This window comes from Macrotis lagotis, chromosome 1 (assembly GCF_037893015.1).
Source record: "Macrotis lagotis isolate mMagLag1 chromosome 1, bilby.v1.9.chrom.fasta, whole genome shotgun sequence".
NCBI lineage: Eukaryota > Metazoa > Chordata > Mammalia > Peramelemorphia > Peramelidae > Macrotis > Macrotis lagotis.
In genome coordinates this window covers 204,430,735-204,455,707 of record NC_133658.1, presented here as the reverse complement: position 1 = coordinate 204,455,707, position 24,973 = coordinate 204,430,735, and the positions used below count along the sequence as shown (strand labels likewise).

Here is a 24,973-nt window from a genome sequence, read left to right as displayed (position 1 = left end):
CCAGCAATATATGTACTTGGTCCTCAGAGATTTGACACTCTGAGATAACATAGTAATCCCAACATAGAAGCAGAAAGTAAAGGTATCAAACAGGAATGATCCTAAAATCGGAAGATCTAATCATTCAATAAATCTAAAAAGAAGTCATTCCACTCTAGCATTCTTTGACTATTTGACAGATATTCTTTTTCTCTGAGACTCCCCATGATGGGTGGAATTCCTTCTTCTACACCAGGAGTTACAAGTGATCCAAAGCTTAGTGCTGCCTAAGGGAATCCGAGTCAACAAATTTTAACTGTTTCTTCTGTTATCATTCAGTATAGGTGTCAGAAGACATACACACACACACACACACACACACACACACACACACACACACACACATAAATCCTATTCTAATGATTTGCTTCAGATTTGTCTGGGTATATGTTTTATCTCCTCTGTGTCACCCAATTAGATGGCACAGTGAATAGGATGCCAGAATCAGGATGACCTGGATTCATATCCTGCATCAGAGTCTTACTAGCTGAGTAACCTTGGGCAAGTCAATTAACCTCTCTTGATTTTTCTTTGCCCACATGTAAAAAAAAGCTAACATGGTTTGTTGTGAGGACCAAATGATAAAACATATGCAAAATTCTTGTGATTATTGTTATTAATTTCCTTTGCAAATTATTTAAAGTAAAAAAAAGAACTGGGGCAGCTAGGTGGATAGTGGATAAAGCACCAGCCTTGGAGTCAGGAGTACCTGGGTTCAAATCTGGTCTCAGACACTTAATAATTACCTAGCCGTGTGGCCTTGGGCAAGCCACTTAACCCCATTTGCCTTGCAAAAACCTTAAAAAAAAGAACTATGTTTTAATTATGTTTCTTCCAAGTTTTTGTCTAGGTTTTGTCCTTTACAGTCATTTAATAGACAACAACACCAGCAACAACAGTAACAACAGCAGCAACAATAACAAAAACAACAGCTAACATTTATATAAAGCTTTTATATAAAGCTTATGTGTCAAACATTGTAAGTATTTTATAGATTCTATCTCATTTGATGTTCACAACAACTTTGGGAGGTAAACAGTATTATTATCCCCATTTTTCTTATGAGGAATTTTAGGCAAATGAAGATTAAGTGATTTACCCCAGGGTCACACTGCTAAGAAGGATCTGAGACCAGATTTGAAGTCAGGTCTTTTTCATTCCATACCAACCATCTACCTACTGAGACATTTAATCTTTTGACAATGTTATATGTTTATTGAATTAAGTATATAATGTTCACTATCTTAATATAATATTAGTTTGAATTTAGTTTATGGTATCAACTATGAAGATCTAAAGTAAAAGAATGCTTTCTCTTCTTACAAAATTTCAGTCTTAAATGAAATGTTTCAAATTTAATCAGACTCATTTAAAAAAATCATTTTATTTTATTGGACCTCATTGTAATGATGGAAACAACCTGAAGATTGTACCAGGAAAGCATATGTTATTATAAGTCCCAATGAGCTGAAAAGTTTTTTTTTAATTTAATTGGATCAAATATATTATGGCTACTGTGTTCCAGGCAATATTTCTAAGCATTTAATAAATATGAAATTATTTGATCTTCACAATAACACATTATGTTGTTTTTCTTCAGTTGTTTCAGTTGAATCCAATTATTCATAGTGCCATTTAGGATTTTCTTGGCAATGGCATTAAAACTTGTCATTTCATGCTCCAGCTCATTTTAAAGACTAGAAACTGAGGGTAAAGAAAGTGAAGGTACTTTTTCAGAGCCACACAGGTAGTACGTGTCTGAGACTGGATTTGAAATCACAAAAATGAATTTTCTTGATTCCAAGTTATGTTCTATTTATTTTGACCACATAACATTTTGAAGTAACTGCTATTATTATCTCTATTTTTATAACTGAGAAAACTAAAACCAATAGAGGTTAAGTGACTTTCCCAGGGTCATATAGCTTGTGAGTATCTGAGGCTAGACTTTTACAAGGTTAATTTTTTTTTTTTGCCCACAGTATCTTTCAAAGGGCATCATTCAAGTTATAGTGATGTTGTGCTCTTATTTTGAACTAACAATGGTTTCTCACATGTGGAAAAATGTCATGGAATAGATTGATTTTTTTTCTTAGTAATCCTGTTATGTTAAAAAATGAAAAAAAAGAAATTTAAAAATTATGCAAAATAATCACTAATTCCCACGAAGAGGAACATCTGAGGTGTGACAACACCTGAGGCTTGTGTCTTCTCCCTAAAATAAAAGCAGTCTTTTTACATCCTATTAGTAATAGACAAATGTGAGTTCCTTCTAGAAATATATAAATTAAATCTTGAGTTCACATCCTGCCTCAGGTAGTTCCTGGTTGTGTGATTGTGAGCTAGGTATCTAGCCTTTCTGGATGTCAGTATATACATTTCTAAATGAGGATAATAGCATCTATCTAACAGGGCTGTTGTCAATAATAATTTAGATAACATGTAAAACCTTAATATGCTACAAAAATACTAATCATCATAGCATCAGCATCAGCAGCAGCAGCAGCAGCATCATTATTATTGTAGTGTTTGTTGTTAGTGGAAATTATACTAAACTAAGGACAAAATGAATTGTATGTGATTTAGCAGAAAATTGACTAGCTTTGGAATTCAGAGAACCTGGATTTTCATTCTCTTTCTGAAAGGATTCACTATTCTCTGTCTCTGCGACATTATACCTATCAGTTTATCTCTGGGGTTCTGTTTCCTTATCTGTAAAACAAGGACAGTTGATTAGATGACATCCAAAATCCTCTTCAGATTTAAAACTATGAAATTTTGGGAATCAAGAAACTATCCATGTGACCTTGGAAAATTAGTCACTTCTCCTGGTCCGCTTGTCTATAAAAGGTATGGTTGTACCAGATAATCTTTAAAGTCTTAGTTAGTGTTGTCATTGTGTTAATGTCAGGTATATTTCCCCACTTAAGAAATAAACATTTTTTCACATTCTTTATTTATTTTTATCTAAAAAAATTACCAAGGTAAAATTTTCAAATGGAAAAATCACTCAAAATTAAATACAACCATCAAAAATTCTTAAACTTTTCTTTTTACTACAGAATTACATCCTCAATTTCTAAGATTTTTTTACATTAAAAAATAAAGTCAAATATAATATTTCTTTGGGGGGAAAACCTAGAAATTTGAAAAATATAATTCTGGAAAAATGATAATCCTCTTTCAATTTTCCAGGTATATGAATATTTTTGGAACTGTTCTATTGACTTTTAAGATTAATATTAATGGAAAATGTGGGTTGAAACAAGTGGATAAATAGCTATGTAGTTAAAGTATCATTTCCTCTACAATATCTTATTTTAAGATTTAATCATATAAAATATAATATTTCAGTAGGAATTTTTTTAAATAAATAGTTTTGGGGAAATTTTAATGAAAGATTATTAAAATAATATATTAATTAGAAATATTTCTGTTCCAATAAAATATTTCTCTTTTTCCCTCAATATCAGATATATAGGAAGGAGACTCATAAATCTACTGGATTGTTGTAAACACTATTTACCTTGGCCTGATATTTCTTCTATCAGCTAATCTCCATCCTGATGACAAGATCCTGAGACTTAGTTGCTGAGAGCTCTTGCACTATCTACATTTCACTTCTTTATTTCTATGTTCCTTGTAATACATGTATGAGTTTAAAGAATATTCATGCTGCACTTAGAAATGTCTTTATGCTTTCCAAGTAAGGAAAATACAACTCACTTCATTAAAGTGCTTTTTAATTAAAAAAAAAAAACACAACCAAGCAAAACTAAGCAAAACAAACAAAAACCTGCTGGATTTTCTCTTTTGAGAGAAAAAAATTAACAAAAATGCCATGAAGAACCTACATTGTAGGGATTCTATTTCAACATTTCTTCTCCTACACATCATTTCTCACAAAAGCAAGACTAGCATACTAAGCCAGTCTCTTACTTTTTAAGAGAAAAAAAAATGGTGGAACCCCCAGTGCCTCCATTTAAATTACTGATGAATCTTCCCAACATGGGCAATAAAGTCCTTGGTGTTCCATTTTTCTTGAAAAATGATAGTAGAAATGCTATCAATCACTTCACTTGGGGTTTCTTATTTACATTATATACAAGAAGCTGATTGCCCTGAACAAACATGTTCTAAATCACCAGTTTTAACAAGTATGACTCAAATTTGGAAACTAGTTACATATTTTATTGGTATCACAACTATAGGCTCATTATAAAATCACACAAAGTTGCAATATTGCTCAGGAAAGAATTAATTTCTTAAGAAAATAATTTAATTTTCAGTAATCACTTGACAGAAACAATTTTCAGTTGCTATACATATATCTTCTTGCAATACTCTGGCTGTCTATAAACATGGGATCTACAGATGCCACTTTTGCAGCAATAAAGGAGTGTATACAATGTAAAATAGCCGTCAGGTCCTGGAATTCAAGTTCCTGTAAGAAAAAAAAAGAATAAAACTAGGGAAAACAGCAACAAACAAACGAAAAACAAACCAAGAACTTAGTTTAAAACATCCAATGCCTTAAAAAAATTATCCTCATAGGGCAACTAGGTGGCACAGTGGATAGAGCACTGGCCCTGGAGTCAGGAGTACCTGAGTTCAAATCTGACACTTAATAATTGCTTAGCTCTGTGACATTGGGCAAGCCCCTTTATCCTATTGCCTTAAATAAATAAAACTTTTAAAAAATTATGCCCCTTAATCAGGGTGGGGAAAGTGGGTTTACTAATAGGAAGCAAAATTTCTGATGAGTGGAAATCAACAAAATAGCTATTATTTCTTGGAATCTTTGATTTGAAGGATTTGAAAGGAGATCTTCCTGAAATTGTCTACAATTCCATCTATTTTGTCACCTTGCTTTTTAAAAGTTTATTTAAAAGTTTATTTTTTGATGCCTTGTGTTGTAATTTGATCAGTCCTAGATTTTATTTTTTTATAATCCTATACAATAATAGCAAATATTTGTTAAGCACTTATGAGGAATCAAATGCAATGCTACATGTTTAGTATATATATAATGACAAAATAAGCTGAATTATTCCTACTTTCAGTGAGGTTACATATGTATATATCCTTATTCCCTGAATCTCTCAAGTTACCTTGATCTTCAAATAAAATCATAATGACCACACCATTAAAACAGTCAATTCCATTGAAAAGAACTCTTCAGCAATGGTATTTTATGATAAGAAGTTGGTCTCACTCTTTATTTCAATAAATATTAAGTACCTATTTCATGCATTGCAAAAAGGGAAATGAAACAATGGCTAAGACATGCTTCCTCCCTTTAAGGAACTTAGAACTTTTATAACCATTTATGATAAATCTTTTTAATAATCATTTTCAATTATATAGTACTTAGTTATTTACAAATCACTTTCTTCATAAGTACTGGGTTTAAATATCATAAATTTCACCCCTGTTACTTTTTATGCACATACATATGTAATATCAGGAGAATTTAGGTCCTTTTTCAATATTACACACACGCACATATACATATATATATGTATATGTGCGTGTGTGTGTATGCATATATCTATACATATATAAATGTATATACCTATATGTATATATGTCTTGTGTGTGTATATATATATATATATATATATATATACATGCATTTGCATATATCCTTGGAAAAATTACTTATTCTCCTTGAGACTCAATTTTCTCAAGTGATAGAGATTTTGAATTAGTGTGTTTTTGATGTCCCTTTCAACTTTAGATCCTTATGAAGTCTATTAATCCTACAAAGAAGTGGTGCTATATGAACAGTAAATATCTTCAATTCAACATGTCCACAATGGAACTCATTATCTTTTGTCCAACTCTCTACCATTCATTTCTATATTACTTTAGAGGGGAATAAAATTGTCCCTGTCTCTCAGGCTCACAACCTAGGATTTTATGTATTTCTCATTTCTCTTATCCAACTTATTGCCAAAGTCTGTAGATTTCATATTTGCAATCTCTCAAATATCATGGCTTTCTCTCTCATACAGCCACCATTCTGGTACAGGGCCATTATTTCTTCACACTTGGACTGTTGTGACAGTCTGCTTGTTGGGTCAGACTTCCTCAAGTTTCTTCCCACTCCAATCTATCTTCTATTCAGTTACCAAAGTGATTTTCATAAAGCACAGGTCTAATGATGCCTGACTACTCAGTAAACTTTAGAGACTCCCTATTGCCTCAATCAAATACAAAATGCTGCTTGACATTCAAAGTCCTTTATAATTTTGCCTTCTCCTACCAGATAATCTGACCCAGTGTTTTACAAACAAGATATTCCCATTGGTTCTTTCTGAGAATCTCTCTACTTATTTTTTCTCATGCTGAGAATGCTCTCACCTATACTCTACCTATTTACCTCTCTACTTTCTTTCAAGTCTCAACTAAAATCCTTCTTTTGCTTGCCCTCTTAATTTTAAGCCCTTAATTATTAAGCCCTCTTAATATTAGAGTCTTTCCTCCATCTCTTATTTATCATGGATATAGCTTACTTTGTATATATTTATTTTTATGTTGTCTCTCCTATTAGAATGTAAACTCCTTAAGGACTTTTGCCTCTTTTTCATATACTCATTGAATGGCAGGCTCACAAATGTTTATTGATTAATTGATCTTAAAAATGAGGGCTAGTTATACATACATACATACATATATATATGTATATATATATATATATATATATATATATATATATATATATATATATATATATCTTTCTTGTTAAGTGACTCTCTCCAATTGGATTTTTTACTTGTACCCAAAGTGGACCACTGAATGCAAATCAAAGGACTACAGGAATTAGATCAAGCAAGAAGAATGGGTGTGAATTAAATGTAAATAAATTCTTCTGGTCCACTCATTGCCAATGTAATCTGGAACTGGGCTGTTTATTCATAATATCTGGATGGTATTCATGTACCATGGTATTCATGATTTTATCCCAACAAAAAAGAATATATTTTATATTCTTTTAAAAGACCTCCAGATCATTTCCTCTATAATGGAAATTGTGATACAATTGAAATTAGAAGACAATGAAATTACGAAATGGAGATATCTAACCCTAATATCTCATTCACTATTCTGGTTCTTAGTTTCCTTATTTATAGCATGAAAAGATTAGGCCCCCATATCTGCAAACTCAATAATAACAATAACTTGAATTCTAATAGCACTTTTAACATTTGCAAAGAACTTTATATCTGTTATCTCATTTGATTTTCACAGTAACCCAGTTGAGGTAGATATAATTATTATGCACATTTTAGAGATTAGGAAATTGAGTATCAGGGAAGCTAAGTAAATTGCCTAGTCATGCAACAAGGATGCTATCTGAAGCATAATTGGAACAGGTTTTCCAACTCCAACTCCAGCTATCTATCCACTAGACCACTTAAACTATTTTTATTATAACTTCTTAAGGACACAATTCTGTAACTAAAATTTGTGTGTCTTTCAACAGTTTTCTGCAGAAACATATACTTTGATTACATGAATGCCTCTTAAGCAGTATTTAGGTGACAATAATATTACATAGATATCACTTGGATTATAGAAAATACACAATAGACTCCCAAATGCAGACTTTGAATTCAAGGATGAAAAGAAGAGGAAAAAAGCTTCCTAAGTGAAAGGTCTAAGAATTTTCCCTGGAAGAAGACAGAGATTATTCAAAAACATTAGAAACTCTTGCACAGAACAACTGGAATCCACCTGAATTTCAAAGCCCTGCTGTTTCAAGTTCATTATTTTCTGAACTCATGGTGTTAGTAATGATGCCTTGTGTTATAATTTTATGGCTAAGTAAGGATCAAAGAACTATTTTTGACTTTCAATTAGAATATTGACTGAAAAAAGCTATAGATGATTATTACTGTTGAGCTCCAGAGTTTTTCAAGTGAAAATGTATTTAGAGTTATAAATTGAAAGATCTATTTTAATACTTAAAAAAATCTTTAGATGGAAATACTAAAGGCCTCTGGCTAAGCATAAAGACTGCATAAAAATGGAAGTCAGGTTAGTCGGGTCCTAGTCTTGGATTTGATACTAACATACTTGTGATCTTAGGTATCATTGGAAATAATCAAAAGAAAAAAAGAAGAGGAAATAATGACACAGATGATAGTGATCTGACAGAGCAGTATTTCAAATGAAAAAAATGGTCCAGTTATTTACAAGATTTTGGTCTCCCTGAAGGCAGGGAACATATACATTATAACCTGAAATTTTTATTGGCATGGAGCTACTTAATACTTCCATATCTAGCATATTCCATTTATCAAATCAGAGAAGTATATTGTGAATCATCCAAAATCCAAATAGGACTTCTATAACTGATTTTATTGCTATAATTAGGTTTAGAGTTGCATGAACATACTGTTGAAGGGTGACAGGATCCAAGAATTTTTTAAAAATACACATTTCAAAATAAAATTATTTGGCAATCCAGATCAAATTCCCTCTTCTCCCATCAAAGACTATGTTGTATCAGTCAAATAGAGAATTTCATTGAACTCTTTTATCAGTGTTCCTCAAACTAGTGTTCCTGAATCATAGATCTACAGCTTAGTTTAGAGGTTATTAAGTCCCCCCTTTTCATTAATGAGTCTCTTGAGACCAAGAAATTAACCAATGTCACACAGTTCCTAACTATTTGTGATAGGACCTCAACTCAAGTCCTTCTAACCCCAGGGCTCTATTCATTGTTCCACAAAGCTGCTGTATAGTAGTACTAGCATTTTATATGACTTTACTATTTTTACAATAGCTTTGTAAAGAAATATTATTATGCTAATTTTAAAGAAGAGGTAACTGAGAAAGAGGTTGAGGCAGACAAAACTAATAAATATCAAAGACTAGATTTGATTCAAGTCTTTTATTTTTGGCAAGACAATGGCATTAAGTAACTTGACCAAGGTCTCACAGCTAGGTCTTAAGTGTCTAAGGCTGGATTTGAACTCTGGTCCTCCTGACTCTAGGGCCAGTGCTCTATCCACTATGTCACCTAGCTACCCCCTTGTCTTTTTGATTTAAAGTTCAGCACTCTACCCATCATACTATGTAATCCTAAATAAGAGGCTGGGCTTAAGAGTCTCTCAGAAGCATTCACCTTCCCCCAGTATGTGATCTTCCCATAGTTTCCAAATATAGAATGGACTGATTTAAAAGGTCTTCAGGAAAAGATTATAGAACACTTTTTGAAATAATGGCAAAAGGAATGTGCAATGATGGTTTTGTTCAGAATTGAGAATTTGATAAATTGTAATCGAGACATGAATAAAGAATAGTACTTTAGAAAAAGGAAGGCAGTAGAGGAAATGAAAAAATCTATAAATTATGGACAGATAAGAGAATTTTAGAATTTTGAACATGAAGGTGGTACATTTGTGGATGATGTCAAGTTCAAGGGTGTGGTAAAATGTCATGTGAAGAATAGGTTTTAGTCAATATGTTATGCCAATTTTTTTTTTTACTATGAGGGCAGAAATGATAGAAGAAAGAAAAATTTTAAGCCAAGAACAAAACTAATTATAGAGGGAGGAGAGTGAACTGATCTACAGTAAGTAATGGGTAGTAGATATGAATAACATGATCCTCAAAGGTGAAGAGATTACTTGTGTGATAAAGATAGGAAGAAAACCTGGAAGTGCCAATGAGGAGCAAAGAGTTTTCCCATTCCTAAATTTGGAGAATGAATGAATGAAGATGCAGTCAGTACTGGAAAATATGACCAGGGAGTCTGTGTCATTATGAGGAGCCAGATTCCATTCATTTTTAGGAGATGAAAGTAATGACAAAGAAAAATATTTAGAGTAAAAGGGGAACTTGTTGCCTGTGGAAAAGGTATTTTAGAGTGCACAGTGAAAAGGTGATTGGAAATTTGGTATTCTAGGGTTGGGGGAATAGAAATTAGGAACCAAAGGATGAGGGGTGGAAAACAGGATTTGGACCTAGAGAGGATCAGAATCATTTGGATATTTAAGGAATGACTAGGTGAGAAAATAAAATAATCATTATTGAATGGAAGATGCCACTCATCTTCCCAGAAGAAAGTGTCAATCAGGCAGGAAATAAAGGCAGAACAATATGGAAGAGATATGGTTAGATGTTCAGAGGGAAAGTACCATTTCATTATTCTTCTTCTTCCCTTCAAAAACTGGTGTTTAGGTAGGAGATGGCAAAAGAATGGAGGGAAGTCTAACCTACACAGTAGGAGATGGAAAACCTGTTTCTCATCAACTTTCCTCTTCCCTCAAATGTCAAGTGAAGCAAGAGATTGAAGGTCTTAGGAAGTTTGTCCATAGTTACCCAAAAATTTCTTCACATTGAGAGGGTGAGGTTGGCAGAAATCAAGGTAGCAGTAAAAGGTAGAAATCATCTTCTGTTGGTCCTTAACATAATTATCTCATAATACATGACCATCAAGAGATGGCATGCATGAACAATAAGATGAAGACCATGCTCCTCTTATCACAGATAGGTACAAAGTGAGATAGAAGTCTCACATGTAAGGGGGGAGTAATTTTTAATGTGTTCTTGCCAAATTAAATTTTCATTTCCATATAAATTCACATGTACACATATGTATACAGAGTACACATATGTATGTATATGCACACACATATATATTTCAATCATCTCCATGCATTGGTGCTGACTGTTATTTATCACTGGCACACACTTCCTCTTCACCTCTTAGTCTTAGAATCCCTAAGAATCCCAAAGACTTACCTTAAGCATCATATTTTACATGAAGATTATTTTTTCCAATTTATCCCAGTTGCTAGTGACTTCTCTAACAAAATCATTCCTTTAATTTTTTTCTCTATTTTACACATTACCTATATGTCTACATGTTATCCTTTCTGACAGAATGTGAGTGTCCTGAGGCAGGGATTTTTCATTTTTATTTTTATATCCCTATATGTGCCTGGCACACAGTAACTACTTAAGAAATACTTGTTAATTGATTATTTGATCATCATTAGAAAGTCAAAGATTGTATGAATTATGTGAGAGCATAAACTGAATTACTTACCCTGGCTTCAGATTCTAACATTCACAGGTATTGTTATGTATGCAAATTGCTCAAAATATTTTATGGGTATTTTAGTAGTATATATTCTCCATTATTCTGATAGTAAGGAAAATAAAAGTCTTTTCATATATTCTTATTCCTGCCATCTAATAGGACTAAAGGTTTTTGATCTTTCAATATTGATTAAACCATGAAACCTCAAAAAGTCTATTTAGAAGAAAATGCAGATGGTAGTTGTGATAATGGTCTAACTAGCATATGTTTTCCAGTACCCTTACCTTCACCTTCATTTGTAACTTGGCATGCTTCCTTCTCTTTCTTACTTTAGTGTCATGACTGCAACTTCAAAACAAAAGGTGGAACTATCTAGTTCAAATAAACAACACTAAACCAAACTTCATTTAATTCTAATATAATGTGTTAGACCTAGTGTATAAACTCATTAAAACATTATGAATTCTGAACACAAGCCTGAATTAAATGGTTAGCAATGGGAAATCAAAGTTTCTTGGCTTTACAAATTTATTTGAACATTAATGTTATGCTGAAAATTTAGAATTCTTACCAATTAAATGGTTGAAGAGAGAGAGGAAATATGGCTCTGTAGATAGAAGCCTGATCTTGGAATCAGAAACATCAGCCTAACACATAATGATCTGTTTTAAATATCCCTGATACTTAAACTCTCAGTGCCCTCAGTGCCCTTATAGTTCCTTAAAAGACTACATGTTACAAACAAGCTTCCCAAATATATCACTGAAGGATATCCCCATTCAAGGAATTTACCACATCCATAACAGAATAGGGTCAGTCTATAAACAATCACAGTTAAAAATAAACAAATAAATTCACAGATTTCAAGGAGTTGAGTACAGATTTACATTAGACTAACAGAATTAGAATTCAGTCTCCCTATTGAATTGAAGTGAGAGCCTGAAGCCAAACTAGTTAAATTATGTAACAACAGAAAGAAAGATTAAACATAGAGAAGAGAAAACAAGCTGCTACAATTAAACTTGGTAAAGGCTGTGTTATAATTCTGACAACTCCCATTTCCCATCTGGCTGTAACTCCTTTTGGATTTCTTTGACTTCTCCATTATGTTTGGGGGACCTCAAGGCAGGCATCTTTCCCACATACCCACCATCCTACCCTTCTTCAGCTTTTTTTCTGCCTTGTCTTCTGCTATTAGATTGTAAAGTCTGTGAGGTCAGAACTGTTTTTTTTTCAAATTTGTATCTCCTTATGCTTAGCACAGTGTCTGACACATTGTGCTTTTTTTATCCTTCCCTCTTCAAAGAGGATCAATAATAATATAAGGCAATGCCTTGAATTGTTTGTGAATCAGATTTAAGTGTGACAGAGTTGTACAGAGTCATCAGCCTCACTCTCTCTTCTAGAGTTATCAAAGTACAATGGCAAGACAAATATCAGAATGACTGGCAATGACCTGAGCAACAGTGGATGTCCTGGCATCTTCAATGTTTGGCCAAGCTTGAGTGCTCTACAACACCAGCTTTAGCTACCTTTATTGCCACTGGGAACAAATTGTTCTTATCTGCCCATTCCATCAGGAGAAGTCTTCACTTGCTTGGCTTAGACATCCCCCTAATTCATTGATGGGTTTATGGTCCATAGGGTACCTTCAACCTGGTTTAGCTTGTCTCTTGATATAGATTAGGGCTACTTGACTGCTAAATATACTAAAATGTCTTATAACCACAGGTTCTAAGTTCAGTGTCAGTGAACAACTACAATGGATGAACTAGCTAAATGTTCTAGTCTTCATTGAACAACCATATACTTGACATATTGTAGGTATTAAATAAAGGTTTAGTGACTATTATTTGACTACATGTGACTCAAAAAAGATTTTGGAGTCATGGTGGATTATATGTGACCCAGAAGTTTGCTTATATTGATTTAAAAACCTAGAGAGATCCTGACCTATTTAAAAGGAGAGGACTTAACATATGATGACATGGGAATCTTACAATTTTGGCCTCAGCTTTTCTGTATTCAAAATTAATAGGTTGGATTGAATGATCACTATGATCCCTTCCCAATGGAAATTCTATGATTCTTTGTAATATATTCAGTTATTTGGGGTTGCTACAATTTAAAGGGGATCATGTATATACATATATATATATATATATATATATATACATATATATATAATGTATATCTGATTGTGTATGTGTGTATGCACATACATATGAATGTATGTATATATGCATGTATATAGGCACAAAGATCTATCCATGTATCTATGTATTTATCTATATTCATTTGATCATGTCCATCTCTTCATGATCCCATATAGGGTCTTCTTGCTAAAGATACTGGAATGGTTTGCCATTTCCTTTTCTAGTGCATTTTGTGGAAACTGAGGCAAACAGGGTTAAGAGACTTGCTTAGGGACACATGGCTGTCTATGTGTACATATGCATGTTTATGTTACATGTTGTGCATATGGGGGTTGAATGTGGAAAAAATTCTTAACAATAAACCATGAACAATAAAACTGAAGAAGATACATGTTTAAGTTCGACAATATAAAGAAAACTTGTTTTTAATGATCAATACTGATCTGCTGAATTTAGTATGATTTGTTCACTTAAAGCTTAAACAATTAAAAATCTTCTTTTTGAAGACCAATAGACTCCCTCATTTGTAACTGTAATTTAATTCCTCTTGCCTTAGGGAATAGATTGGCCCTAGTCTTCATCTGTACATAGCCTTAGAAATAGGATTCTAAATTCATTAGACTAGAAAAAGTCCATTTCCAGAGGCATCAGAATTTGCATCGGCTTCTCACATTTGCCAGTGCTACCTCTCTTCGTCTGACTTCCAAGTTTAGTACTTTTTCCATCATACCTCACTGAACTATTTTATTCAGATTGTTTTCCCCTCGGTATATTTGTACTTGATATATAATTTCCTACCAAAAATGGCCAAGATACTCATTTTAAACATGATATATAACTTGGCATTATTTTTCCCTTTTGGATTTTTTTTAAAACTATGAAATTTTTCCCTAATGAAGAAAAAGTTTAAGTAAGCTATCTTCTCTTACAGAATATAAATTATAAGGTCAATCATAAGTTATGAAAATATTTCTCCTTTCACACTCTTTAGCTTTAAGTAGTCTCTATCTATCATAAGAGTGACACTTTCAATCAACATATCAATGTTAATATTACCCACATGTCCTCAATAAATCTTTTCCAGTTGAAATCACATTTCTTTATTGCACTATCCATATTTCCATCTCAGTGCACAAATTACTATACATTTGTCACCAAAAAGGCAAAAAATGTGTGAAGGTGATTGGCACTTCTGATGAATTACAGCTATCAGGAGATTTTGGATTTTTCCTAATTGACATATAATGACCCTTTGTAAGGCAAAAAGAAAAAAAAGAAAAGAAAAACCAATAAAGAAAATTGCTGTCCTCAGCCATAACATTTCAAATACATGTTCAGTTTTAAGGAAGGGAGTAGCAAATCATTATTCATACATCAGGTTTCCTGTGCAAGGCCCCAATGCAGGGATAATAGAAAAATAGTGATGCATATTCCTCCTTTGGAAGATATCTATTGAAGAAGTGGAATTTATATATATATATATATATATATATATATACATATATATATACATACATATATAGCATGCAATTTCCTTTGGAAAATTAAAAATAAAAATACCAATTATGATGATTGAGGTGACATGACATACTTTGGAGCTTCTACACACTAGAGACCTAGATAAGTTTTCTCTGCATTACATTGAGGGGTTGAAGGATAATGTATAATGGTGCAATGAACAGAGCTCTGAGCCTAAAGTTAAGAGTACTTGAATTCAAATCTGATCTCAGATATTTACTAGCTATATAACTCTGGAACTATTCACTTAACCTTTGCTTGCCTCAGTTTCTCAGCTGTAAAATGGGAATAATCATAACACCTACCTCCCAGGATTGTTGTGAACATCAAATAAGAAAATAATTGTCAGTCACTTAGCTAGTGTCTGGCACATATTAAGTGCTATGTAAGTGTTAGCTATCATTATTGTTTTTGTTACCTGAAAAAAGAACTAAGACAGATGTCAAGAGATTTGGATTCAATTCCACTCTTGACATTTACCATCTTTGTGAACTTCAGTGCGTCACTAGACCTCTTTGGACCTCTGTGTCTGAGTTTTCTCATTTGTAATACCAGGAGTTAGGCTGCTAAAAAAAAAGCTGTTCTTAAGGGTTTGGGTAAGTTGTTTAATTATTTGGTGCCTCAGCTTCCTAATAATTAAAATGATAAAAAAACATACCCTGTTTATCTCATAAGAAGTTTGCAAAATGTGATAATGAATATGAAAATGCTTGATTAAGCCTACAGCATTAAATGAATATATAACCACCACTACTACTACCACCACCACCACCACCACTCTTCTCTTCTTGGGCTGTTAGTATCTCTTTAATCTCCCATTACAGATTTTCTTTTCCAAGAAATTCTCTCCTTTGACTGTCCCTGGCCTGGTCACTACTTCTGGTTTTTTTTTTAATCTTTATGGTTTACTTTAAAGGGCACCAATGTTTTAGGGTAATATTTTCAATTTTACTTCACATTTAATTTCATGAAAATTTTTAATTAACTATAATTATAAAATCTATTTTCTATTTAAATGGCATTTTTAACATTTTCAAAATACTTTTGTTTCATTTTATAATCAAAATAATCATAGAAGTTGAAGAAAGATTAGGCAAGAAGGGGAGGTGGCAAGGTATGAGAGAGCATATCATCTCAACTTTTTGCAAGCAAGGAAACTGAGTCCCAAAGAGGTTATGTTATTCGTACAAAGTCACAAAATAAGTTAGGGGTAGGTAGGTCCTAGTTTTGAACTATTATTTTTTAATTTTTTTTTCACATATATGCATTTTACTTTGAACTTCAAATGATAAAGTCAAGTCAATATGGTAAATGTTTATTAAATAAGCCCTGGAATAGCAAAAGATGAAATGAAATAGTCCCTGACCTCAAAGAATTCATATTCAACAATGAGGAGGGGAATAAATTCATATACCTAAATAAACAATTAAATATAAGAAAATTCGAGGAGGGGAGAAATATTGACAAGAATGAACATGTGTGTGTGTATGTACACATGTATAAATGAATCTATTAAGTTTGATGAAGAGATGACTCTGAGTAGAAACTTCTAAAAGGCTGATACAGAAAGGAAGTAAAATTCAGGTATCAAGAGGTGACTTGAGCTAATGAAGAGATATAGAAAAAAAGGATGATGATTATAGGGATCATAAGATCATAATGTCAGAGCTCAGAAGGATTCTTTGAAGTCATTGGCTGAGTCAAAGCCCCCCTCATCTTACAAATGTGAAAATTAAGGTCCAAAATGGATAACTAATCTCTTCAGGATCATGTAACTAGTAAGTTTCTGATGCAGGGACACTAGTCAATCCCCAGTCTTCCTGATTACAAATCCTACACTCTAGTCATTTCATCTCCAAGTTAGTCCATGGATTATATTAAAGGGTATAGTGAGAAGTAAGAATAGGAAGGTAGGTTGGTGCCAGACCATGGAAAGTCTTACATCCTAATCTCTAAGTAATTTATATTTATTTTAGAGACAATGAGGAGTCACTGAAAGTTGTCAAACAAGGGATGGAGTGGAGGCAGTGGTAGCAACATGATTGCATTGTGCATTACAAGGTTTATTTTTGACTGTCATGGAAGGGATGATTAAAGCAACTAGAGACCAACTGACCCATGAGGTGACTAATACAATAATCTAGGTAAGAGATTATTGGACCCTGAACTAATGCATCACATTGGATATATTGGACAGGGGAAAGTGTGAAAGATTCATTAAAGAGTCAATGAAAATTTGGGAAGAAGAGAAGGTTTGGAAGAAAAGATGATTTCAATTTTAGACATATTGAGTTTGACATGCATATAAATTTTAATGTGTTTAAACAGACTGGTGCTTGGGAATGGAGACATGCTTGGGCTGGATAGACAGATATAAAAAATCATCTGCATGGAGATAATAATAGAACCATGGGAACTGATGAGATCACAAGTCAAATGGTTTAAAGGGAAAAGAGAAGACAACACAATCCAGATCCTTGTACACATACACGATTAATGGTTATTGCAGGAATGAAAAGTACGCAAAAGAGACAAAAAAGAGTGAACAGAGAGAGGGGAACAGAATCAAGAGAGATCAGTGTCATGAATACACAAAGAAGACAGAATATCCAAAAGGAAAAGGTAATTAACAGTGACAAATGTTAGTGAATCCAAAAGGGACAAGGATTGAGAAAAAATCCAAATCCATCAGGTTAGACAATTAAGAAATTACTGGTATAGTTAGCAATTATATACTAGATTGATGAGAAGGTGGAAAGTAATATGAAAAGAGAAAATTGAGGCACTAAGTATGACCAGTTTTCTCAGAGTTTAGCTAAGGATAGGAAGAAAGATATAGGATGTTGGTATGGGGGATCATGGCACAGTTTTTAAAGATGGAAAAGACATGGGCATGCTTGAAGACAATAGCTGAGTAATAGAGAACTACTGAATAGAAGAAAATGAGAGGAAGAACAAAGATGACAACAAATTTGCCAACTTAAGTGTCTGGGAAGAACATGGTGATGGAAGGATAAGGAAAGCTGGGAGGAATTGCTAATGAGGGGAGATGATGAGGAAATCATTTCAAAGGAAATCTCAAGTCTAGGAACTATATCATCCCTGGTATACATTAACCAAACTTGACAAAACTTTATTTTATTTTTCAAGAATGTGTAACAAGGAAGCTATTAAACCTGTGATGGTCCCACTGATGTTTGGTGCTTTAGTAATGTAAAAGTTATGCCTTTTAGGAGTTGCAAAATTTACTCAATTTCATTTTCTCTCTTCTTGAATTCTATAGAAAGTTTTGAGTAAAGAGGGAAAAGAATGTGACAAGAAATCAGGAGATATGGCTTCTATTGCTGACTGTGCCATTAACATGCTTTGTGACCTTAGAAAAATTACTTCCTCTCTCTGGACCTCAAATTTCTCAATAATGAAATGTGGGAATGAAAAACATTATTTATAAGGTTCTTTCCAGTTTTAGCCTTCTATGAGTTTATGTTTGCTTCCACCTGGGAAGGACTGGGAAAGCTTGGCTGGGCAGATCAGCTAAGACTGAGAAAGCATATTAGTCAAGTGGTAAAGGTTCAGAAGCCTAGAACCAAGTTGTGTGAACAAAATATATCTATTTATGATACACATTCTCTTTTCCCAATCTTATTTGGGATTTACATGGATCAACTATCACTCTTTATTCCCTATGACCCAGCTCACCCAAGAGGATAAACTTTCCCAAAGAAAGTGCTTCTTTTAACCTTTAAAGGTTACATTCTATAATTTACCACTTCTGATACTGTCTGCTTTCTGCCATAAAATCTACTCAGTTGTTTCTTTGGCTCACATTTTAAAACTACCTTTTCCCCTTCAGCAAATAATGGAATTATAACTTCATAAATTTTATTTATACTAAAGCTCAGCATTATTACTTTGCAAGGATGCTTAAAAATTTGACTTTTCCAAACAGCTCTGCATTTATCACTTTTGCCTGCTTCTCTTGTCTCTAGAGATATATATTTTAAAGATGAATGCTCACTCCTTGAAAAGTTGTTTTCACAATATATAGTCCTCGCAACTTATGATAGTCTAGAGTTACTTAGACATATACCAGCAAAGTGGCAGGTAGAGGATAGAGTAAGGCTATGTTTCTTTTCCCCTCATGTAAACATTTTATTTAGAAATTGCCAAGTTCTGAACAGGAAAAAATATCTTAAATTTTCTAAATTAAAACAACTTTTAGAATGGATGATGTAGAATTCTCCCTATTAGGAAATAAATTTTGAAAAAATAGCATTGAGAAGGAATATGTCTACATGAGAAAAGAAAAGGTAATCCCAATTTATGCATAATCACTTAAGATAAAATCCAGACATCATTTTATTATAGTAATTCTCTTATTTAAATTAACAATTGGTTGAATATAAGGTCTGTTCACACTATAATTTTCCTCTAGTGCCACAGATCTTTATTTCAAGTAACTGATTTCTCTCTCTTTTCCTCCCCTCTCCTTTCTTTTTCTTCTTTGTCACCAAAGGACCCTGTTTGTGGTCATTTAAGATTAGAAGGAGATTAGAATTATATGAATATATTAATTAAATTAAATATTTCATTTGACCCAGATACCATACTGTTAGGCATATATCACAAAGAGCTCCAAGATAAAAATAAATGTTAGATACATTTAAAAATATTCAAAGTAGCACATTTTTAGTGACAGTGAACTCAAAATGAATTAGACTCCATTAATTGGAGAATGGCTAAACAAGTTGTAGTACATGAATATAAGTGATGAATATTGTCAGAACAGAAAAGTAATGAAAAAAATTCCTAAAATTGGAAGTGAAGTGGGTAAATATACAATTGCTATGAGAAGAAAAACAGCAATAAAACAATTGCAACTGAATGCTATGAAATTATCAAGAAAAAGCTTGGTCTTTGGAATTTTTTCTTCATAGATGGGGAAATATTTTTACAATGCTACATGTGATGCTAAAGAGACTTATTTGATATATTAATTGGTTTTACTAAAATATTTTATTTTTTCCTTTTTAATAATTCTTGATTATATGAGATGGCTCTCTGGGAAGTGATGGGGATTCAATGAGAAATACAGGTGATATAAAACCAAACTTTTTTGATAAAATTTATTTAACAAAAAAATATAGTGTAATGAGAGGGCATCCCCTTTTCAAGATTTGCCAAAGGATTGATATCTTCAATCAAATGAAGGAGAAATTGAAGAGAAATTGGAGAAATTGAAACTGCTCGGTCCTCTTACACCATTTTAGGAGTATCTTAAGTTATAATTATTATTAGAAACAGTGGATGTTTCCCACATGGATGCATTCATGTTATAAAGAGTAAGAGGTTCCATTTCATACTAACATTCTAATGAAAAAGAAGTGATCAAGTTGGGCAACAAACATTTCTGACAGTTAATTTTTGAAAACTGGATGACTTCTAAATTTTAATTTTCAGCTCTAATTTCTTCCTATATTTCTAATTTCTTTTGCAGTTCTTCTTTAGTTTTTTGAAAGGCAAATGGGGTTAAGTGGCTTGCCCAAGGCCACACAACTAAGTAATTATTAGGTGTCTGAGGCCGGATTTGAACTCAGGTACTCCTGACTCCAGGGCCAGTGCTCTATTCACTGAGCCACCTAGCTGCCCTCTAATTTCTTAATGGATCTGGATGTACCATTCCACTTTGAAAATATAATCATCTGACAAATATCTTCAATTCCATCTCTTCAGCTTCTTTTGAATCTTTGTAAACAAAATCAAAGTCAAGGTTCTTGTTCAGGCCTTTACTGATTAATCTAGACCTTTGAAATAGCCTACTCATCTCCCATTTTCAATCTCTCCCCTTTCCAACCTATCTTTTATATTGCTATCTAAAAAATAGTGCTAAGGGACAAATGTAACCATGCCACTAAAGGTTCAAAAACCTTTATTTGGTCCCTATTGCCTTGAGGAGGAAATGGAGAGTCTTTTTGTTGTTTTGCAGTTATTTTAATCATGTCCAGTTCTTTGTAACTCCATTTGGAGTTTTATTGGCAAAGATACTGAAGTGGTTTGCCATTTCCTTCTATAGTTCATTTTACATATGGGAAAACTAAGATACAGTGGATTGTATCTTACCCAAGGTAACAGTTAGTAAGTGTGTGAAGGAAATTGGATCTCAGGAAGATGAGTCTTCCTGACTCCAGATCTGGTACTCTAACCACTTGGCCACATATAAGGCTCACCTCAGTCTAATGCGATGATACCTTTCCAACCTTATTTCATATCACACTCCTCCACACACTTTGATTGTTACCAGACTGAAAGCTCCTTAAGGATAGGGACTGTCTTTGTTGTTATATGTATTTTTATCTCCAGTGATTAGCATATAGGTAAGCACTTAATAAATATTTATTGATTAACTAACACATATTATCTTCTTTCTAAACTGAACTATTATTTGTCACCCAAATTCAGAATGTCATTCTCTTCCCCACTTACTAAAGTCATTTTTTTGGCCTGGAACACATTTTTGCCACATCTTTGCTTTTGTGAATCATCATCTCTCTTCTTTCATGGTTCAGCTTGATTGCCACTTCTTCTGTAATTATAGCTTGATTCCCTGACAGTGATTTCTCTTTCATCAAATTTTCCTAGAGAACTTTTATCTGATTTTTTCCTCTGGTCTTTTCACCATATACTTTGCTTATATTTATATTTGTATATTTATTATCCTAATAGAATGTAAGCTCTTTGAGGTGGGGGATATGCCATGTTTAATCTTTGTTTCTGAACAGCACAGTCTGGTGTACATAGTAGGTACCTAATTTACACGTTCTGAGTGAATGAAATTGAACAAACAAATTCATCTTGTAATGAATGCTTGGCAAGCATCTGTTTATACTAATTTTGCTCAGTCTTCTACCCTAACTTGCTTTTTAATTTGTATTTCTGCTTGGTCTAACTTGGCTGTGCTCTTGCCACAAACCATGGCCTCTATCCTGGATATACTCTTGTTTGCTCTTCTAATGTCAACTTCTGTCTCTTGTTCTCTTCAACTGAGTTCCCCTTGGGAATTCTGGATATGGATAATTGATATTCACACTTCTGATGAATTTCTCAGGGGTGATAAGGTCTCTTTAGTAAACCTATCAGGCCAGTTTGGCTGCTTCCTAGTAAAACATTGTTTAGCTTGGTTGGCCCTATCAATCTTGGAACTTTACCAAAAATCATGATAGCAGATAAACATTTTCCCCTTTCTTGGGCTTTCATCAGTTATTTATATTAGATAGGAAATGACAAGATTGTGTGTGTTTGTGTGTGTGTGTGTTGTGTGTATTTTAAATGTGTGTGTGTGTGTGTGTGTGTGTGTGTGTGTGTGTATTTTAAATTCTTAAAGCTTTAGGTTTGGGTGAAATCAGATTTTCTTCTATTTGCCTCTTCTCCTAGAAAATTTTTAGGATTAGAATATAAAGTTAAGATTAACTTAGAATGCAAAAGTTAATATAATATTTAATTATATTATATACTAAAAATATTTCTTAACTACTTATACAGGTACCCACTTCTAAACTTCTCTCTCTCTCTCTCTCTCTCTCTCTCTCTCTCTCTCTCTCCCTGCCAGATCTCTTTCCTTTCTGAACATCCAAATGGAGAAAAATCACATTTCTCAACAGAGATATAATGGTGTCTTAATAGATTTCTTCCATGAGGAGAAATCTGAAGTGAGAAAGGGTATGATCAAAATCAATGAAATTATAAATAGCATGAACAGAGTGAGAATAGTAATGTTCACTAAATCTGAGAGTATGAAATAGGAAATAATGATTAAATTGAAGAGCTAAGTTTGAGATTGAAAAGGAAATACTTTTTTAAACAGTTAACCCATTAACTCCTGTTTTCTCAAGAGATTATAGTAGTATAAGATTTAGACATTCAAGGATGGTTATTAGTTTATGTAACCCCAAATGAGATAATATTTTAAAAACTTGAACAATAACCTACTTTATAATTGCCAGTTATCATTACTGTCTAGTCCAAATTTCTTATTTCACCAATGAGAAATTGGCAAAATTTCTCAATTTATGTCAAGGAAGGTGGGTACTCTCTGGCTCTAATGTACTTCCTTTAGGGTAAAATTCCTATTATGTAGATTATGCACCCCTACCAGTGTTTTCCCCATTAAAAATAAGTCAAGCATGGAGTAAAATAGACTAAACAGGTGAATAGGTTCTAAACAGTTTTAGAAAAGTTGAAGAATATAGATTGCTATAGGAAATGAACATTTTTCAAGCTTTATAGTTAATTCCCTAAAACATAAGTTAGGGGATATCAGTAGACTTTTTAAAAACATATTTACTTATTTTTCCAACTACATGCAAAGATAGTTTTCAACAATCATTTTTTAAATCAATAGATTTATAAGGCATTTCCACAAAACATAAAAAACCCAAAGGCACTGGACTACCTAATAATAACAACAACCAAAAAACTTACTTTATATATTGCTTCAAAATTGACAAAACATTTTATATATAGAACATTATCTTATTTGACCCTCATATGAGAAGCAGGTACTATATTATTAGCATTATTTTACAGTAAGGAAAGTGAGGTTCAGAAAAATTAATTATTTTCCAATGGTTGCAAGGCAGTAAATGTCACCTTATCATATTTAATAATCTTAATATTTATAATTTATTTTTATATTTTAATAAGGTTAAATTTGTACTTTTCTAATTTTTAAGGGAGGAGGTTACACCTTTGCCTCAATGTAATTAGAGAAAATTTACAGTGTAAATCACAAAGAATTAGATATAAATGAGGAAGTATTTTGTTAGTCAGACAAGTATTTATTAAGTACTTGAATATATGACAGACACTCTATTAAAGGCTGGGGATATTAAAAAAAACACCCTTAAAAACACACATAAAACCCAGAAACAAAATAGTCCCAGCTTTCAAGGAGCTTACAGTAGAAGATAGATAACTTGCAAGCAACTCTATACAAAGAAAATATATCCAGGATAAATCACAAATAGTTTCTGGTGAAGAAATGAAAATTAAGAGGACTGAGAAAGGTTTCTTATAGAAGGTGAACCTTTCACTGAGACTTGAAGCCAGAGAAAATAGGAGGCAGAAAATAGAATGGAAGATAGATCTAGATATTTCTATTATCAAGAGATGTGTTACCTATTTGTCATATGTGTAACCTGAACATGTGCCTCATTTCTATTATACTCTGAGCCCTCTCTGCTATGGACCTAATGTATGCATATAGTCACTGGAGAAAATGTTTTTATATTAAATTTTTATTATATCTTATTTGTAAGTACCCTTGTTAAAAGCTAATTGACTGATTTTTAATGGGGGAAAACACTGGTAGGTGTACATAATCAACATAATAGAAATTTTACCTTAAAGGATGCACAGTAGAGCCAAAGAGTGCCCACCTTCATTGACATAACTTGATATATTTAAGAGCAAGTTTGAAGTGTAGACCAGGGAGTATGTGATACTATGATTACTTTTTGATCTCAAGTGAACTATACACTTGTAATTGTGGGTACTCTTTTGAAGAACACAGCTTCTGTGACTTCATAGAAGGAGTATGAGAGTTGTTGTGGTTATAAAATCCATTTTTAGCTTGGGCAATTTGAACCCTCTAAAAAAATTAGGTAGATTGGTCTTTAAGTAATAGACATACAGTTCATTATTGGTCCACACTCTAAATCTTTCTAGTTTTGTAGGACATACCAGTTATAGTTTGTACTTCACTGGCATAGTTTTTGAGAACTTAAGAGTCACCTACACTATGGTGAAGTTTGGAGGTGCTCCTAATTCTTCCTTTACTTTATTGCCTTACCATTAAAATTTAATATTGTACATCCTTTGAAATTCACCAATGAATATCAGGTTTAGCACTCATTTCGGTTCATTACTATCAGGAATGATTCATGCTACTAAAGTGATTTTCCTAAGACAGTCTAATCACGTCAGAGCCTCACTTCCTCTCTCCCCATACCCAACTCAGTAAACTCCACTGGTTTTTTTATTGTCTTCAGGATAAATTCAAAATTCTGTTTGACATTTAAAGCCCTTTATAATGTAACTCACTTATTCAGTCTTCTTTTTTTCATTTTCAGTGCTTAGCATAGTGTATGGCCCAATAAAGACATTTAATAAATGTTGATTGATTGCATATATAAAGAGTTGGATT

At 32.9% G+C, this 24,973-nt stretch overlaps 1 protein-coding gene across 1 annotated transcript in view; it reads right to left on the bottom strand.

Moving 5' to 3' along the window:
* Nucleotides 1–4,222: 4,222 nt before the first annotated feature.
* SNTG2 (syntrophin gamma 2) overlaps nt 4,223–24,973 on the bottom strand; it is a 233,794-nt gene continuing 213,043 nt past the window's right edge. The window contains exon 9 of the mRNA XM_074226476.1: nt 4,223–4,483. Within this exon, the coding sequence (XP_074082577.1) occupies nt 4,352–4,483 (132 nt within the window). The 3' untranslated portion in view covers nt 4,223–4,351. The remainder of the gene's footprint in view (nt 4,484–24,973) is intronic.